Here is a 20,885-nt window from a genome sequence, read left to right on the forward strand (position 1 = left end):
AACAACAATACCCCTTTTGATTTTATGCATACCCAAGGAAAATACATTTAGCAGCTTTGGGATCAAATTTGGAGCAATGAGGTCCCAAGATTTGAACAAAGCAAGTAGACCCAAAGGTCTTAGGGGAATAGTGAATAAGTTCTTATTTGGATATAGAAGGTTGAATGGTGTTTTCATGTCCAAAACCTATGAGGGAATTCGGTTAATAAGGTAAACAACAGTACGGATTGCATTCCCCCAGAAGCGTATAGGAACATTTGAGTTGAGCATAATGCTTCTGGCTACTTCCAAAATATGTCTGTTTTTTCTCTAGCAACCCCATTCTGCTAAGGTGTACAAGGACAAGTGCTCTGATGAATAACTCCAGGTCTAGAAGATATGATGCTAGGGGTTTTGCAAAATACTCATTGGCATTATCAGATCTAAGAATTTTGATCTTGATTTCAGATTGGGTCAATACCATCTGATGGAAAGCTTAGGTCAATGAAGGAACTTCATCTCGAGAGTGCATAAGGTAAATCCACGAGAAACGAGTATAATCATCAACAAATAACAAGAAGTATTTGTACCCCCCCTGGCAGGAGTACGATATGGCCCCCAAACATCAGTATATGCAATTTCAAAGGGAATATTGCTTCTTTTATTGCTCAAAGAATAAGTTGACCTACAATGTTTTGCAATTTTGCAGTTTTCACACCTCAAACTAGACACTTGGACTGACTTAAACAAACTTGAAAACAGACTCTTCAAAGCCAAAAGACAAATGACCTAATCTTTTATGCCAAAGCATAATCTAACCCAAGGACTGAGAAACAAACAATCTCCCAACTTTATTTTCCCTCCCCTATGGATGCTCAAGCAGGTAGACTCCATTCGTTTCATGGCCAATCCCGATCACCTTCCTCGTTTCTAGATCCTGAAAAACACAATGATCGGGAAAAAAGTCACTGAACAATTTTGATTCTTAATAATACTACTAACTGAAAGCAAGTTAGCACTAAGCTTAGAGACATGCAAAATTGAGGACAAGGAAATTACATCCGATAGTCTGATGTCTCCCTTGCTAGAAATAGGAACAAGAGAGCCATAGGCAATAGACACTTTGTCTTTGCTTGAAAATAAACAGTAGGTGATAAACAAGGTGGATAAACTAGTCATATGGTCAGAAGCACATGAATCTACTACCCAAAAGGGTCTAGTGTTACTTGGGGCTGAAGTGTGATATGTTGTAGCTCTTGTACCTGAGGAAGCAAAAGCTGAAGTAGGAATGGCAGGAGTAACAATTGAAGACTGAGATGATCACCCGAAAATACCAGCTTCATTCTCTAATTGTGTCAAGGCAGCCTGGTCGGCAGCTAAGGCATCTAGAGATGTGGTTCTTGTATTGGAAGATGATGCATTGTTGGTGTTGACTGCCATATTAGCACTTCCTTTCTTATTTTTGAATCTAGCTAGAACAAGATGGGGATGCAACTTCCAACAAGTATCCCTAGTATGGTTGGGCTTCTTACAATGATCACAAAACATCTCCCTTTTATCTTCCTTCTTTATTTCCTTTTCCTGATCTTTCCCAGATTTCTATTTTATTGCTATTAGGGCTGATTCCATGGGTTGAACTTGTAACATCACTTTTCTTCTACTCTCCTCACTATGCACTAGTGAATAAGCCTGAGACAAGGTCACACTATCCCTGGTAAGAAGTTGTTGTCTTACTATGTCAAATTCTGAATTTAGACGTGCTAGGAATTCAAAAATTTTGTTTGTTTCAACAAACTTGCTATAGGTAGTTGCATCTCTCTGACTTTTCCATTCAATGGTTTCCAAATGGTCAATTTCATGCCACAGATTTCAAAGTAGCAAAGTAAACGAAGACTGGTCCCCCTGCTTGAGTTTTTCACTTCATAATTCAGTTCATAAGCCCTAGCAATATTAAGAGGTTGGGAGTAAGTCTCTTTCATATTATCCCATATTTTCTTAGCCGTTTTGGCCCATAAATAATTTTGGCTAATGTAGGGCTGCATTGAATTACACAGTCATGTCATCACCAAATAGTTCTCTTGAACCCATTTGGCAAGTGATGTGTCTTTGTTTGCTGGTTCTTTATATCCCTCGTTACATAGCCTAATTTACCTTTACCCCCAATAGCCATCATGACTGATTGTGCCCACTCCAAGTAATTTGTTCCATCGAACCTAACAGTTCTAATTTGAAAAGAACATTCAGTCATACTTCCAACCCCTAAAAAACCTTCCCTGGAGTCTTGAATTCATTTCCAACTTTTTCCATTTTAAAGAGGATGTTAACAGTCACTACTTTGATTAAAAAAAAAAAACTCTTTTATAAAAAAGTCTTTGCTGAATTAGAAAACATAGCTGGGAATCTTCACAGTCAAGAAAAATTACCCAGAAATCAATTTTAGATTATTGGTAACTCCTAAGAAACACTCCTCAATCGACAAGAACACATAGAAATCAAAAAATCAGATTATTGTAGCTACTCAAGAACCAGTCATAGTCACAAAAAATGTGGGAACAATAGTTGACTGTGGGATTTCATGGAAAACTCAGAGAAACTAGCAGATATATCAAAAAATTTCTGAATTAAGGTCGATCTCTATCAGAAAACTAACATCAATAATTGATTTAAATCAGAACTGTCAAAACCTATCAAAACTACTCCTTTTAAGGTCGATCTTTGTCAAGAAACCCTAAAGAAATGGAAAATGAGACATAATTCTATTAACCACTACTTCTAGAAGGTTAAAAATTGTTCCCTTTAAGGTTGACCTCAATAAAGATGAGTTCTTTCTCAGAAAGAATTTGATCGCCACCTTTAACCTTCAGATTAAGTCCTAATCTTTGACTTACCTGACTTCTCTGACTCTTCCTGGTCATCGAGCACTCTCCAAAGGTCGTATAACCCCTTGGGCACAATTCAAATCTCTAGTGATCCTCCAAGAATCAGGCAAAGATGCAATACTTCAGATTCAATAGCTTCTCATGTTGTCGACTGGGCTAGGCTCACATTAGAGCCCTAAATTGCTCTAGTTTTGGCTCTGATGCCAACTTGAATAAAGTTGTTTTTTGATTTAAAAAGGTAGAAAGAAAAAGAGAAAGAAGGGTCACGAATAGAAGAAGAAAGGGAGAGAGGAAGAGAAGGAGTGGGAAAGAAAGGGTTCGGAAGAATTATTGTTTCTATCTGCCCATTAAGATGTATTTATATTGTAATCCATTACAATGACTAATTACCATAATACCCTTGCTTAAAACAAATAAAAGAAAGACAAACAAGGCCTAGTCGGCCCAATTATTCTAAATAAAAAATAAAATAAATAGCAGGTATAAAATGTGGGGTTGGAATCCCACAAACACTAACAGCTTATCAACTATCTCTACATAGTAGAGAATGAAATAATTTCACACAAGCAACTAGTTTGTAATGACAATCAACAAAATCAAGCTTCTCATTATAATGGATATGGAACTAAACAAAATGTAATGGAAAAGCAGGATTTATGCAGCCAACCCTGTGAATCGCAAGGTTAGTTGCAAAAATGGGGACACCTATGAATTGTAGGAAAAAAAATAGGAGCAGATCCATCAATGTATGAATATTTTGCAGACATGAACTATACTCACTGATTGCCTTGATCTGGTGTGAAAAACCGTCAATGGTAGCAGTGAAGAAGTAGATCGACCCCAAATAGAGTAGGAGCAGATTTGCAAAAGATAAAACCAGTCGGTTAGTAAAAAAAAAAGAAGGAAGAATGAGGAAGAGGAGGAGAGGAAGAAGAAGATTCAATCAGTGGGCGGTTGATTTTGAAGAAGAAGGAGGAGGAAGAGGAGGAGGAGGATAATGGTTCAGTAGTGGTCTTACCTCACCAGAGGTTGGTTTGGCTGGCTCTTTGTTTGGCGATGGAAGATGGCGATGGAGTTCTCCCAATCTCTTCGACTGGATTGAAAATGAGGAGGATAATGGTTCATTAGTGGTCTTACCTCCCTGGAGGTTGGTTTAGTTGGCTCTCTATTCGACGATGGAGTTCTCCCAATTTGTTTGGCTCTCCCAATCTTTTCGACTGGATTGAAAATGAGGAGGGTAATCTTGTTAGACAAAATAAAAAAGATATTCATAGTCCGAAATGGGAAATGCATTCCCTAGGGAGGGGTCGGGAATGGCCATTCCCCCATACGAGGGATTTCCATTCCACCTGAAATGGGAATGGGAATGAGATTCTCATTCCGATCAACTAAACATGGGAATTGGCCATTCCGATTCCGATTCCAGACTCCTATTCCTTCGAACGAAATAGACGCTTAGCTTTTATGCCGAATGAAATTCCTTTTTATAGTAAGAAAAGAAACATTTTCCACATTAATTGCACGGCTGTAATTGGCCCTACTCATGAGTCAAGCTTGAGGCCTCACTTTGCACTATGTTTGGCTTGGGCTTTGATTGTGAACCCATTCGACAAAAGCCAAGCCAAATCCTGGCCATAAACAAGTCTAGCCATGATCATTCTTTGTGATTTACTTTGGGAGGGGGGATTGGGGGAAGATTGAGGCATATCAAATATTTTTATAATACACCTATAAGAAATATTGTCCATATCAAAGTTTATCTTAAGTTAAGGTTAAACAATATAAACTTCTTTTTAACTTTGGGTTGGGCTAAGATTGAGGCATTATCCAATATAACCGTATGAAATAAAGTACATAAGTCATTACAATCTGGGCCCAATATGAAATCCAATTCAAACAAATTGGACTGAAAGAAAAAGGGTAAATTATAAAGACCCCCTTACTATGGCATCGATGACAAAGACCCCCTATATTTGTTTTTGCGACGAAGACCCCTCCGTTAGTCCATTAGTTAGCTTGAAAAAAGATTATCGTCTGACTGTTTAAACTTTTCTGAATGCGCAAACTACCCTTTTCTTTGGAATACCACTATTGTCTTGAGAAAAACAGACGAAGGAGAAGACTACTTGTGCTGAGGATGTGGCGCCGAGGAAGAAGGAGGAAAAGGAAGAAGTTAAGGAGCAAGAGAATCCGGCGGACAAGTAGACTTCACAGGCGTTGGTGGCGGCAAAGTGAACTCATGCTTCCGAAACGTTTGCTGGATGAGTTGCTTGAACTCCTGAAGAGCCCTTCTTTTCATTCTCAAGAAGATCAGCAACCACGTTTGTCTCCTCTTTGAACAAAACAGATTGAGCAAGCATTCCCTCCTCAGCGGGCTTTGTTTTCTCCACTTCCAATGGATCCTCCACTAGTCATCTCACTAGTGGTCGTTGTCCCCCTTTCCATGATCCCTCCAGAAGCATGAGTTCATAGTCGAACACTAGTTTTTTTTTTCCCGGTATCAGTCGTCGAATCCTAGTTAACAAAACACTGCATGTAAAACAAACCACTAACAAATATGTAAGTATCCCGCTTAAACAAGAACTAAGGAGTCAGACACGTAATTAAATTGAAATCCAAGAACGGAAAACTAAATTATACAACAACCCAGTAAATAAAATCAGGGAAAAATCGAGTAATTCATCACGGAACCAAAAGATGTAAAAAAAGGGAAATTTTCAAAATAGTATCCTATAAATTGGGCCTAGTATCACTTTAAAACAAGCCAATCCGTGCGAATTAAATTTTGAAAATGACAAAATTACCCTATAAAATCACTGTTCATCATCTTCTTCCACAGAATAAGACACTGTTCATGTGTGTCGTGTCCTAGCTGCAACTGCTTCCTCAAGACAATCCCGTTAATTGCAGCTTCAGGGTTGTTCTTCACATCCTCTACCACCCGAGTGGCTTCATCCTCCCACTTCTTCCTAAACACCGGACACCTCTGCAGCGATGAATCTCCTCTTGAAAAAAAAAAAGCTCATAGCGCTCTTCTTCACCATCGTCCTAGCTATCACCATCTCTAAACTACGCGGGAAGCGCTTCAACCTCCCTCCAGGTTCCTTGCCCATCCCAATCTTCTGCAATTGGCTCTAAGTCGGGGATGACCTGAACCACCGTAATCTGACTGACTTAGCCAAGAAGTTCAGTGACATCTTCCTACACACTCAAGGGGTTGAGTTCGGTTCACAAATCCAGAATGTGGTCTTTGATATCTTCATGGGGAAGGACCAAGACATGGTGGTCAAACGTTTCTTTTGATTCGGAATTGAATTTTCAAAGAAATCATGAATGCCATTAGGGACAACAGGAATATCTACAATACCAAGATGGGCATGGGCTATGGCGTCCCATTATCAGGAACCACCGCTGACACGCTTCTCCCCGTCTACAATTCTGTTAACTCCCATTTCGGAATCGAGTTGTCTCTTGTGCTCTGTTGCTTAGCAAGACTATTGGCATTTCTTAAAGAAATCCATAATTTCTTTCATGAAAAAGAAAAGAAAAGAAAAGAAAAGAAAAAGTATAGAAGAAAAAGAGAGAAAGACAGAGAGCTTGTATTTGCGTCTGTAATTGGGTGTGGTTGTTTTTTCCTTTTTTTTAACCTTTTGTTATCATTCTGATACGTACACAAGAGGGGAGCTGAGGTTTGCTGATCAGTGTGGTTTTAGCGCAGGAAACTCAAATTTCGATTTTTCACATTGGAAGAAATGAAAGCAGGAAAACATGACAACAGGTCCAAACTTTATTTACAAGCAACATGAGAACGAAGAAAATCGGCATAAGGTGCGTAGAAACAGGAGAACATGCATGATATCTTGCCACTTAGGGCTGCAGATAAAATCAAACTAAATAAGTCTATTCAAATTTTATAGGCGAGAGGGCCGGAATTGAGTTGCTGTAATGCTGATGGGAAAACGTTAGGTGCGTTTTTCGAGGGTGTGGGGACAAAGATATGATTAAGATTTATCGATAGTTACGGGAGTAGTAAGAAAGGAAAAAAATTAATTTGATGATTGATAAAGAAAATTAGATGAGGTCGAAGTGCATTATAGTGGTGGTTAACGGTTTTGTATTAAATTTATACATTTTAAAATTTTAATAATGAATTGACAAGTTTGGAGACGAAACTGATACCAGGCCCATAGTGTGAAGGTGCTACAAGAAATGAACAAAAGCTTCAACTTAGGATGCCCCCTGGGGAAATCCCGTTCTGGGTCAGAGCAGAAGAAAGCCTGACACATCGTTCTAGCATTTCTCTCCATGTATACCGGACGCTACCATAAACTACAGATGTTCTCTCTCCATAAACACGTGTTGAGCATCGAACGAGGCCCTCCATTAGTTTCTCGAAGTCTGATTCCACTTTCTTGGAGAAATGTAGTAATTGAGATGTTTGAGTGAAACATGAAAATGTTCTGAGAACGGTCCAGCGAATTCGATGCTGCAATGATTTAGAAAGAAGATTCATTTTAGAAGATGGAAGAATCCCAGAGTTTCCAATCTCTCGTTCGAAAATTTGTTGTATTCAGTAAAAAGAGAGGTGTTGGGTAAAATCCTTTCTGTTGTATTTGTTGCTGTTGTAAAGATGTTAACCATTCTGAGATGGTGTCATGGATATAGGCTTTGGTGATATGGAATCTGCGTAATTTTTCTTCAGTATGCTGACTTAACTGTGTAAACTCGTGAATTGTTTTTGTTTTCAAATGAATTTGTCATTGATCAGTTTTGGTTGCGATTCGATGGATAGAATGTGTGAAATGGAGGTCAGGCTGGTTCAGACTAGGCGGCCCAATGAAAGACCAAGAAGACCACTAAGACGCCTGAAGAAAGAAGAAAAGAGATTGAGGTGTGTTGCTGCTGCGAGGTCATTGCAACACAAATCTAACTCTTCCCAATCCGAGATTGAGGTGTGGATTGTCCCATCAAGTTGGAGAGCGCAGCAAGTATGCAAATTTACAGAAGATTTTTTCTTCAGCGGACAGAATGGATCAAGTTCGATCTAAAACCCAATTGAATTTAGCTTGATTTTGTTTGGTTGGTTTTGATTTGGAGCTATTTTTTGGGTTGGTTAGGAATTAAGAAATAAATGGCAAGAAAAAGAAAAAGAATAAGAAAATGGAGGAAGTTGAGTAGTGTATTTTTGGTAATTTAATGCCTTCAATTTTATTTAATACAGCAATAGTGATTTCATTGCTCAAATAGAGTTTCAACACCCTATAATAATTTTCATTTTCATGGTCGTCTGTTCCACAAAATCTAATTAATTTATAGTTAATTCTTCCTCAATTACACTTGTTCCCTTTTAGTTTATATATTGATAAATATAATTGTCTTGTTATAAGATATTCATTATCAAAGATAGATGTTGATTGTTCACATAAAATGGGTCCTGTATGCACAAATGGGGAAGTGACAAGCGATGTCTTTTTTACAATCAATCAGATCCAGATATCCAATAGCATTTTTTTTACCATATTAATATCAAGGAAAAAACATTGTTTCAGTAAGATCTGTATACCAAAGAACAAAATAGAGACAAACCATAGGGCATTGAAACTTGTCAAAGGCTCCTTCGGGTCATAAAACATTAATCACAGTGATCCAAGTCACTCTTCCATATGATTCAATGTCTTACCATACTCTGAACTAAGCCTTACTCCCATGGGTATTCACATTCACAGAGATCATACAAAACTAGAGACAAATTATTATCCTCTTCTACCTGTAATTTTAGCTGTCTGAGCAATCTCAAAGGCGGCCCCATTTGTCAACTACCAACCTCATAGACCCCTTAAACATGTCAATTTTAGCGTTACATATTAGACAGTTTTATATGCCTTTAGCTACAATCAGTTTTGATGTATTTTTGATATTTAATGTAAATAAATAAAGTATATGTTTGATTCATGTTATGTGACACTAAAACTAGACACTTAATGAGACTTGTGTTAGTTTTAAATGTTCACAGTCGTTGGATAAGTTTGAGGAGATTTATCATGTCAAGGCTGACACTGGTGTGCTGCCAACTGTTGGGGTGGCTTGCCTCAGTTGTCAGGGTGAGACCCAAAACACACGCAGTGTAGGATTACTTGAACCCTTGAATCAGACCAGATTTCCAGTATTGCCCTAGACCTTGGAGATTGATGGGCAAAATTGAAAAGTTACACTTGACCCCTAGACCCGATTATGGTATTGCATTAGGTGTCGGATTGAGCTATCTTTGATATGCCAATCAGTGAAATTCTTAGCGGGGTTCAAAACCTGGGTATGTTGGGACAGTCTTAGAATTCATCTAAGTGGGTGATCATAGTGACAGGATCAGCCCCTTTGTCGAACAAAGGTAATGATAGGGGGTACACTCTCTCTGATGGAAACCAAACTGTCGGCAGTTGATTTCAATCGTTGGAATTTTGTTTTGCAAAATTTTTATATATATGATATATACTTATATATGGTTTTAAATTGTTTGTAAATGGTTTTAATTCCCGATATCCATGTGAGTAGAGAGTGCATCACTGTTCCTAGCAGCCGAGGGAGAGGTCCTCTCTTGTCGGGCAGTGCTTTGTCATTATAGGCTGAGAGGTTAAGTGTAAGGCCATTTAGGATAATACCGGATGGGCTAATCTTGCATCTGCCCACAATCCCTGGGTTATTATAAGATGTCTTGGTTTAGGGATCACTTAGTGTAAGTGTTGGGCCCATAGGGTCCATGTGGTGGGCTCAAGGGGTTCACTGGGCTTTCTAATGAATTTGGCTAAGCCTTGTAACAAAGGATGGGCCGAACCCATGTGGAGATCAATGCTTGGGTCCCACGCCATATAAAGAAGCCCAACTGGGGCAATAATTTGGAATCTTATTGAGCACTAATTACTTATTGGGCCTAAAAGCCCATTTCGAACTGGGCTGATATGATCACCCACTTACAGGGGAAAATCTGCAGATAGGATTAAGATTATCCTCTATCCAAATACAGATTTGGATTGGGATAACTCCTAATTGGATTAGGAGGTTTCCTAATCACTAAGAAAGGAGAAAACCCTAAAAAAAAGAATTACAAGAATTCGACCTAGGGTTTTTGCAGTTAACACTCTTTGCAATTTGAGATAGGATCTCATCCTCCTTAAGCTGAAAACTGCATTCATGCCACTTTCAGCTTAGGGATCTCCTCCAGCCGCCGCCACCTTGCTGCATAGTTCGAACTTCATTGAAGGGAGAATCAAGAAATCTGTTCTCGATTTCAGTCTTTGCTGAAAGACTGATTTGGTTCGATGCTCTAAGCCTCCAACGAGTTCTTGTGAAGATTTTGGTATGTGAGACGTACACTGTTGGTTCTGCCCCACCATCGCTGTGTCATCTTCAGCGGGAGTAGATCTTGGATTTTTCTTTGGGCGTGAACGCCGATGTTAGGAGATTTTGAGTCTCCGTATCAGGTATAACCCTTCCCCTGATCTTTGGTTCAGATCTGGTCTGGTTTGATTCGAGTAGATCCTTGAATATTTGTTTCTAAAATAAAGGAATGTGATTCCCAGTTGGAAGAAATGTAGGAAATTTTTGGCATTCGCCCATCCATTCCGCAACCTTTTTGACGTCGATACGATGGATCCTACCATTCTTCCATTACATGGATTCATTGTGGTGCCTGACTTCATCAAGGTCAATTATCTTGGTCATTGCAAGTAGTGGAGACATTCAGCAACACAGGTGCGGTTAAATCGATGAGACACCATCTTTAAACTTATGACCTTCACTGTTAGGGTATGGCCACTGGTATCAGGCTTCAACTGGTTGACCTTTGTAAAGACTGTCCTCCACACCTTTGTAAAGACTGTCCTCCACAATTTATCTCTCCAGATCACCTACTATGTTTTTGACAGTTTCCTTTATAGTCTTCAATTCAATTTCTCATTTTTACAATCAATCATTTTATTTAATTTACTCAGATTCAAACAACCTCTTGAGCTGGCGGAGTACAACTTCAGACTTCTTCATGAACCATTTAGTAAACCTTAAGAAACATATAAGACCACGTTGTGTATATCAAAAAATAGCAACCCAGATGAACAATGAAAGCCATATATTAAGAAAAAATCATGGAAAAGAAAAAGAATATCAGACCATAGTATACTACAAGTTAGAAAAGAAGAAGATGAAGAAAAAAAAAAAGAACAAAAACTCGTTTGAGTTGATTGATTATTTCTCCGTTTTGGTGATTTAGGACTCACACAACTTTAGACCTATGTGGAATATGAGTTCTTGTTCTATGCACCCATGGGTAATGTTAACCCACCAATCACGTTTGACCACATTGATTGAGCGCAGGATGGGTAATGTTAACGTGGGTTTGGTGGTCAATCGATGAAATTCAGTTCGGACGCAAAAAGACAAAACATCTATTTTCATTTCGTACTCACCTGGTTCATATGAACAACCACCCACCTGGTTCGTATGAAGAAAAACCACCCACCTGGTTCATATCTTGCCTATGAGCCTAGGCACATCTTTTAAAACATGGTTCTGAGTACATCTATGAAGACACACATTTCAGTTATGAATACATGCACCATATGTCCATGTGAACTCTCGCTTCCCAATCCACTTGATAGCTGATAAAGGATTTGCCACTTGCCCTGCCTAACCATTGTTTGAACTATCATGTACAGATAAATTTAGGTTTTTGTAATTATTCAATGTTAATTCTTCAACCATTACCCCAATGTCATTAATAGAATGAGGGCTAGCACATTTAGGTTCTCATCCAGCTAAAGAGGTTACACATCTATTTAAGCTCCAACTCTGTAAAGCATCTGTAAATCCTTGGGGCGAGCTCTTGGCCCAACCACTTCCCAGAGATAAAAACATGGCAGATGGATCCAACACATTGTGGTTGCTTGGTTTCAGGGCATGATCGTTTTCTTTCCTTCTGAGGTGTATACCTTCCACGGCATCATTTGCAGTCACTTTTTCACCTGTTCCTTCCATCCAGTACAAAGAGACTTCATTTGCATGTACTATGTTCTCTGCAAAACGAAGAGGTTCAGTCAGAAATTAAAAGAACCATGGAGAGGGCCACCGGTGGCTTCATCGTTCACGGGGGCGCCGGTGTGAAGTGAAGGCACCAGTGAGCTGTTGTTGTGCTAGGGTTGGAAATGAGGATAGGGATGGGGAGTTGTGAAATAAAAATGGATGTTTTGTCTTTTTTGTGTCCAATTGAACCGGCCTCCATTGATTGATGGCCAGACCCATGTTAAAGTTACCCATCCCACGCTCAATCGACATGGTCGAACGTGTTTGGTGGGTTCACGCGTCCAATGCACTAATGGGCGCACAGAACGGGAACTCATGGAATACAGCCTGATTACACCGTAAGTAACTAGTTGAAAGTTCCAACACCTGATAAAAAAAAACAACAGAACCCTACCTCTACCACCTGATTAATTATAAAGCACAACCCTAATTCTACCACCAGGCTTCTAGGCCTCAACGGTTGAGCTTATGCATTTTGAGCTCTGTCCTCTGCGTTTTGCATTTGTACTTGCATTTAAAATCAAATTCAAATTCTCGTTTTGGCCAATTACCAACTTCGCCATCGGTAGCTGGCCTAAACGATTCAACCGACCATTCTTTCTAAAAACAGAAATAGATGCCCCTTACATGTGTTCAGTGATTTCTGTCGATTAAGCAATTCAACTTCTTTCAAAGTAATCAAATTAATGAACATTCACCCAAATTTTTGTACCCAAGGCTAGTGCTTTGAAATAGAAGGTAGGGAAAAGGCAGGGAAACTTTAACAAACCTTGTATAAGTTTATCTCCCTTTCCTTACATTTTCTTTCAAACCAAACACAATGGGGAATGGGAATTAGAAAAGCCCAAGATATAATATAAGGCATAATTAGGATTAAAATAAAATGTTACATGAAGATCTCTGGTTTGTGTCTTGGTAAGTCATTTATTAGGGTAAGGGTGCAAATGGATTGGATTAGATCCAAACTCTAATCCTATTTTGCTAGGTTCCAATATCCCCATTTCAGGTTTTTTTATCAGATTGGATAATAGGATCTGATTAAAATTCGAATTGTTTTTTATAATGCATTTTTGTATATATATATATATATATATATGATGAAAATAGTTGAAAAAATACTTGCATTTCTTGTTTTTCTTTATTTAATCTGTTATATTTTTCTTTTTAATAATTTATTTTTTAAGCTAAATTGGATCAAATCATATTCGGATATCTTGCATCCTTATTGGATTCTAACTCGAATAATCAGATCTACGGTTTATAGTATTGGATTGGATTCAGATATATCCTGATTTGAATTTGATCCAATTAGTCTGCATCCCTATTTTTGGGAAACAATTTGAGTAAGTGCACTTAAAAGTGTTCTTTTATTCAATAGATAATTGTACAATGTCCGTTTTATTCAAAAGAGTGACATTATTGTAGACTTAATTTTGTCACATCGCGTATTAGCAATCTTTGGCATGGATGACAAAGTGATTTACCTAAGTATGAGGTGTGTATTACTTGTCTAGATAAATGAGCTACCTATAAATTGTTCTTTTCCTTGGAAAGTGATGACTTACACATAACTAAAGTCCTTTGACCTATACAATAACATAGCCATGATTTCATTTTTTTGAAGAAGAAAATTGGGGGAGATTATTTTGAAGTTGCAAGTACAGAAGTACCATAAAAATCAGGTTATCTCAATAGAACTACTTAACACAGATGTACTAATAATCAATAAAAACTAGTCTTACTCCAGCACTCAATGTGTTCAAAACAAGGAGGAGCCTACTTTGACCAATGGAGGGTACTTACTTCTTTTCTAATGGATACCATGGTAATTGCTTATGCAACTTCAACAGGATGGTTACCGAGCTTTGTAAAGCAGGCATGTGTTGCTATACAGGAGGGCTAATTTCATTTTGGAGGAGTCACAAATAGATCCAAAGAATCCTTTGAGCTCTAATTCCTAGGGATGAAATGGGATTTTGATCAAACTAGGAGGGGGGATTAGAAGATTTTCTAGTTTCATCTGTGTAGAATGTGTTGAAATCAACACTGTTCCTGATAGCACCCCTAGCGTACCTCAGCAGTTTGTTGACAAGGATGTAGATGTGTATAGTTGTGATACAAGGTTATAGTAAAAGGACTGAAAACTTACACACTTTTAACCCTCTCCATAATAAAATCATTACTTCAAAGAAAATCAATCTCCTTATTCTTATGAATGTTTTGGTTTGTAAGCTAGTCTCTTTCTTTTCTTTTTTTTTTGCAAAGTTTCCAAGTTCTATAATATCTAAGGGTGGATACACCCTTCATCCAGGGTAGAAATTGGACATGGAGTGAACTTTGAGGCTGAAAAAAAGTCATTTGTCTTTTAAAATCAAATGAAATACTAGGATATATAAGAAATGTATGGAAACAATTAAATTGGATGCCAGAACATTAAGACACATTGCCAAAATCCCAGCTCAAGTTAGATTAGAATACAATCTCATATAAGCATATTCTACTACACTAAAAGACTATTTTTCTTCCACCAAGGTTTCCATTGTCTTATCCAGAACGGCTAAATTAAAGACAAACTAGTTTGATACAAGAGTCCATATCAAATGCATATTTCACTTAAATGGGACAAGCGTTCATTGCACAATATTAATAGGAGAGAGAGAGAGAGGACCATTTCATTTATATTGTTTTTTTGCATACTTTGACTCCTTTGTGGGGTATAAAAAAAGATTAAAACAGAAAAATTTTATTTAAATTTTTACTCAACTATGTTGCTATTGCTATAAAACTTTCCCTAGTTTATGAATATTTATTGATATCTCCCTCATTGACTGATATGGCATTACTAGGACTCCCCTTTCCATTAGTCATCTATTAAATGTTATTCTAATCAGTATTCATCCAACATCAAAATTAATTGCAAAGAACCCAAAATTACATTGAGGATAATCACCATGATCTTGATTCTATATATATGTTTATTCCTCCCGATAGGTTAAGCAAAATATCATATTTGAAATTCCCATCAAAAAGGTGGATAATAGATTCTAGTATACAGATTTGACCAGTCATCATAAGCTTTAATCAGGGCTCAAGATAGAAAAATATGCATTCTGCTTCTGTCAAAATCTAGGGAGTAATGAGAAGAGAGTGTGAAATCTAATAGAAAAAGAAATCACCGTGGTCTGGTCTACAATAGAAAGACGGGGGAGGAATGAAAAAGAGTGAGAGAGAGAGAGAGAGAGAGAGAGAGAGAGAGAGAGGAGAGGAAGAAGAAGAATAGGAGAGGAGAGAGCAACATTGACAGTGACTTACTTTATCGTCATCGGAGCGTCAATCCAAATCCGTTCTTCTTCACTTGGAAGGAGAGAGAGACGAAAGATGAGTGAGAGAGGGGTTTGGAGTCTGGTAGTGAAAAAGGTTTGAGGGCTTTAAATGTAATTTTATTTTTTATTATTTTAAAAAACGAGAATAGAATTCCGATTCCCATTAGGGATTGTCATTCTACCCAATTAAACGCCTGAAATTTAGAATGATCCATTTCGATTCTGATTCCATACCCCTATTCCTGCAAATCGAACAAACCCTGAATTTTTCTTTGCAGGCAATGGGTCCTTGGCCTTTATGGGGGATAGACGTTTTCTTTGTTCCTAACCCCTAGGCTATGTAATGCAAAGGTTGCTAGGGGTTGTGGCGACAACATCCCCTGCTCCCTCTATCACCGATATCCACCATTTACAAGAACCAATCATCCTTATGGTTACTAGCGGTTTGGTTGGAGTTGTGGTGACATCCCCTACTCCCTCTTATCACCGGTATCCACCACTTACAATAATTAATCACTGTTGTGGTCATTGGCAATTCGGTCAAAGTTGTGGCGACATCCCCTACTCCCTCTGTTATTCACTAGTATTCACCACTTACAAGAATCAATCACCGTTGTGGTTACTGGCGATTTGGTCGGAGTTGACATCCCCTACACCCTCTATCACCGATATCCACCACTTACAAAAATAATCATTGTTATGGTCATTGGGTGATATGGTTGGAGATGTTTTTTCATGTTCAAATAAATATGAAAAAAGTCCCCCCTTGTAATATGGGGTCAGTGACAAAACCCTCGTTTTTTATTTATTTTTATTTTTTTTTTGCGATAAAGACTCCCTTGAGCTTTAAAAAAACCCTTTCGTTAATGTTCTGTCAGTTAATTTCGAAAAAAAAATCTTCTGACTGTTTAAAGTTTTTTAAATATCCAAACTATCCTTTTTATACTGTTCATTGTCTTCTCCATTGAATTTAGGTGAAATGATATAAAAGCAACAGTTTTGAAACATTCCACGGAGAACATTAACGGAATAAAGGGGACTCCTATTATGACGAATATGGGAAAAATGATGAATTCGAAGACTTAACTAGAAACAACTTCAAGGCCATAATCATGGTATATGAAGTGAAACTTAAAAAGAAGAAAAACAATTACTGACCCACCAAACCAAATTTATATATTTTACCGTTTCCTAGGCTAATAGGTTTTAAGAGAAAAAGAGCAAGAAACAGAAAAGATAAAAAGTTTAGTGGAGTATTTTGGTAATTTAACGCTTTTCGTCATATGACTTAACTGTTAAGAGGGTTTTTGTCTAACGGCTAAAGTTAAAGGGGGTCTTTGTCACAAAAGAAAAAATACAGGGAAGACTTTGTCACTATCTTTAATTTACCCAAAGTTGAAATAACTGAATAAGAATCTTTTTGTATCTAACTAGTAGAATGCTAACTGAAGGGCCTTTGTCTAACGGTCAAGGTTTGAGAGTCTTAATTGAAAAAAAGTACAAGAGATACTTTGTCTGGGGTTACTTTGGCTGTCGGGGGCCAATAACCTTTGTCATGGGTTACTCAAAATAAATCAGAACTCAATTACTAATTTGCCCACTCTCATGATAACCTGCCCAATACAGAAACTCTCTCAACAGTAACAAGGCTGTTCGCCCCAGTAGCCAAAGTTTTTCCCTTTGTCATAGGTGGGGTCTGTGTAACTTGAGTTCACTTTTTCTACGACAGTGCCATCACAAGGCTAAAAGAAAAAAAAAAAAAAAAGGTCATGGCCTTCATCTAATTTAAAGTGGGGCAAAGATAATAAATCGAAGGTTTTGATTTTCAAGCGCTACAACACTGTTGTATCAAATGTGGTTTGAGAAGAGCCCCTTAACTTTGGAACTTCTCTCTTATTTCCATCAAACCACACACTATGGAGACTAAGAACGACAGTAAGATTTTATTTTGGACTAATAATTGGGTATGCAATGAACTTCTCAACCAAACTGGTGGTTGATTCACTAAATTCAAATATAAACCTGAAGCTCAGACTGAGCTACCTTATTGACTGTGAAAAATAATGGAATTTAACGAATTGACAAGCTGTGTAGCTAAGAAGACAATTCAAACAGATTAGAACAATTCACAACCCAATAATTGATGGGGAGGACACAATTTGGTGGGGGCATGAATCAAAGGGTAACAATTGGCAACCTAGCTCAACCAGTAGGGGTGTTAATTGAACCAGATTTGATTCGATTTGTTCTGGCCCAATTGAATCCATTACAAATGAATTGGGTCCAATCCAATCCGATGAATACTTAAAACTATTTTAGACTGGTCTAACTTAATGTTTGGCCGTTCAATCTGTTCAAATTGATCCTAGTTTAGATTGATTTCAACCTTAACCTGGTCCATTGACCTGTATTCTTAATAGACTATATATTAATTCAATCCAACCCAATCCAATATAAATCTATTATACACAGACTACGTCTAATTCAATCCAACCCAATTAGTACTTTGGACATTACATCCAATCCAATCCAATTAATACTTCATACATTAAGTCTGAACTGTTCCAATTCAATGTATCTTATTGATCCGTCCAAATTGATTTTGATGATTTGAACAGATCCAATCTAAAACCGGGCAATCAACACCCTTAGCTCAATGCAAATGCCACTCAAGAATTCGGATAATTAAATATCATAAAAAAAAAGAAAAATCCATGATGATGCAGAAAAGACATGTATCTTCCCTGCTATATTCATAATCTAATGGATGATTGCATGAGTTTATTAAGACATCTCCCTCCCTTCTCTATCAATCCGCCATACCCGTAGAGCATGTTCCTACAAAATGCATTCTTATAAAAAAAATAGGATTCGTTTGGTTCCCGGGAACAGACCTAAAATCGAAATTGAATGGATATCAGATTCCCAATACGAGGGTGATGGTTATTCCCTCCCCTCCCCTATTGGATTGAGAATCCGTTGATCTAAATTCCAATTTGAACCAAACACTGGGAATAGACCATTCCGATTCCAACTGTGAACCAAACGGACTGTAAGTCATCAGTTCCGATAGCTCCCTCAACATCAGCCCAGTATGGTTTATTTGATTATATTGAAGTTCTTATCTGTTTACTACTTTGAGCCGATGTCGGCAGGATTTTAAGTTCTGTTTCTGGGGCCAAAGCCAATGGATTGATTTGTCCTTCGTGGATTCCTCCTCACTTGTTTTAGGATCAAATAATCAAGTTTATGGACAAATAGCTCCCGGCACAAAATAAACTAACAATTAACAAGGCATATTTTTTGTTAATTTTACATTCTCTTTTTCTTTTTTATACATTTTGTTCTTCGGATGGATTGTTCAATATGAGACACAAACAAGAAACAAGACAGGAGGAATTGCTACATTGCTACATCCTAGCAGGGAGTTGTCACCTTGTTCTATACACGAGATGGACACAGAAAAAACAAACTATTTACTTTGACGGTAATGTTAAAGAGAGCTTCTACAAGTTGTTCTTTGATTTCTTTCAACGGGGCTGATGGATGCGGCGAGGGCTACATTTGGGGCTAATAGACTGTGGGGCCTTCTCTCGATACTTCGCAGGTTCCATCTGAGACTTGGGGACTTTTGGAGATTTCATGGAGGTCGTCATCAGGCTCTTCATCAGCGCTTCGGTATTCATCTCCATGCCTGCTTTTCCAAAACAATTACAACATTAATAGAATGAAAAATTGAAATTTCACTTAGAACGAAAATATCGTCATCGATGGAGAACATAAACGCATACCATTTACCGGCTTGGAAGCAAACAGTGCTGACCCATTTTGTTGAGGATAAGATTGAACAAACTCCTCGAATTGGGCATCCACGTTGTACAATTCTTCATCGACATCGAAATCGAACGACTCTGGGAGCAGATCGGCAATGTCAACGCCATCATCGTCGTCATTTGGAGTGCTGATAAAGGTTTCATCTTCCTGATGCTGGGCGAGCCAGTAGTCCCGGAACCAAGTTGATGTCTTCACCAGCTCCCACCATTCAGGAGAGAAATCCTCCACTTGCCTGTAAGCTGCTGGGATGAAGAGAGGGGCGTTCGGATTAAGTGTAGATCTTCCTCCAGATACTAGTGCCATCACTACTTCTATATAACCTTAACTTCCCCTGTTCTCGTACCAGTCACGTTCAAACTTGCCTGGATAGAAGCATTAGAATAGATCACAACCATGACATAGGAAATCTGGAGAAAAAGGAAGGACGATAACGTGGAAAATTCTGGAATTCCAAAAATAACCAAATTGTTTTAGATCTAGCCAAGTTATTTTGTCTAAAGCGTCAAATCTTTTCTTGTTATCCACAAAAAACACTAGTCATAGCTATTAAGACTTCCACAGCTGAAGGTTTCACTTTCGATAATAAATTCCGCGCCTTTTACCCAACAATCAAACATCGAAGAACTTAGATCTCACTGGTAATGCAAATTAGAAGTAAAAAAAAAATAAAAAGAAACTCAACTACAGAACGAAAGCCGCTTTGCAAAAACTAAAAACATTTCGAAATCAAAAAATCAGACACCTAGGCCCTGCAAATGACGAAGTTCCTTAAAGATCGGCCGCAGTCCTCACAAAATTTTGAAGTTCCTAGCCGATCTTCAAGATCATAGGCCTAATGGACCAGATCCACCATGAACTTCAACCGGAAGCACAACTCCTACTCCTTCAAAATCAAACATCATCGCAAGCAGACCTCATGACAAAAACAAACCTCCGATTCATCTAAACCATAAAATCCAAATTTCAGAGTCAAGAGAGTCAAGACTGCATTACCTCACCCAGAATTGAAAATCTCACCATCAGATCTCATGAAAAACTTAACACTTCACAAAAATTAAAAAGATCGCGAAATAAAACCAAATCGGAGACACTCCTGAAGAAGATCTACGTATTCCCCTGAAGCGATTAGGATTTACCTTTAGGACACAGAGAGGAAAATATCTCGCCCGGACGAATGATGAGACCAGAACTGTTCTACGGTTTGTCTGATGCTTCAAAAGTCCTATATATAGACCGAGGGAGGGGATGTTACGAACCTGATTGCTTCGGTAATCCGAACCTGAGGTTCGAAAGGGACGGAATTTTCAATTAGAGGGAGTGGTTTTACAGCCTACAGCCTGTCGAAATCGGTGAGAAGCTCGTCACCTTCGGCATAATTGGGCTGGGCTGTAGCCTGTAGGTGTTTAAAACGCGTGGGGCCAGCTGATGACTACGGAAAGCTCCGTGCTCCCAAACAGGTTATATACCTGGAAAATGATTAAGAAAGAACCTTCCTGATAAAAGATCAAGCTGAAATGTCATTAGATTCTAATCAAAAGGCTGGGGTCCAGTTTGTGATTGAATCTTCTTATGATGTTTCGTTCATGAACAATTGATCATTGACTCGGAAAAGATGTTATGTTTAATCAACGGTCAGAATCGGTCGAACGAGTCACTAAGCGGTCAACTGAAGGAATTGGGTGGAGCTGCCAAAGGAAACGGGCGTGGGGAATCGAAAAACGTACAATAGATGAAAGTTGAAAAAGGACTCCTTGTGGAAAACGATAGTGCTGGCGCCATGGTGCTATTTACGAGTATGAAC

The 20,885-nt window shown here is 38.2% G+C and overlaps 1 protein-coding gene across 2 annotated transcripts; it reads right to left on the bottom strand.

The window, feature by feature from the left end:
• Positions 1 to 18,530: 18,530 nt before the first annotated feature.
• ERD15 (dehydration-induced protein (ERD15)) lies at positions 18,531 to 20,453 on the bottom strand. 2 transcript variants are annotated; one of them, XM_088953351.1, is made up of 3 exons: positions 20,221 to 20,453; positions 19,042 to 19,446; positions 18,531 to 18,944 (listed from the first exon to the last, which is right to left on the bottom strand). In XM_088953351.1, exons 2-3 carry the CDS (start codon positions 19,385 to 19,387, stop codon positions 18,781 to 18,783), a joined length of 510 nt encoding a protein of 169 aa, XP_088809477.1. In that variant the 5' UTR covers positions 19,388 to 19,446; positions 20,221 to 20,453; the 3' UTR covers positions 18,531 to 18,780. The 2 variants fall into 2 exon arrangements, with proteins under 2 accessions (XP_088809477.1, XP_088809478.1); XM_088953352.1 differs by having other exon boundaries at positions 20,078 to 20,284.
• Positions 20,454 to 20,885: the final 432 nt, after the last annotated feature.

Source organism: Nelumbo lutea, chromosome 7, assembly GCF_056320005.1.
Source record: "Nelumbo lutea isolate HS-2025 chromosome 7, American lotus-T2T, whole genome shotgun sequence".
In the NCBI taxonomy this organism is placed as follows: Eukaryota; Viridiplantae; Streptophyta; class Magnoliopsida; order Proteales; family Nelumbonaceae; genus Nelumbo; species Nelumbo lutea.

Excerpts from the sequence above, each read along its gene's own strand:
- ERD15 (XM_088953351.1), bottom strand. The coding sequence starts at position 19,387 with ATGGCACTAGTATCTGGAGGAAGATCTACACTTAATCCGAACGCCCCT. Across the intron at positions 18,945-19,041 it reads TGCTTCCAAGCCGGTAAATG|GCATGGAGATGAATACCGAA; the intron begins GTATGCGTTTAT and ends TTGGAAAAGCAG.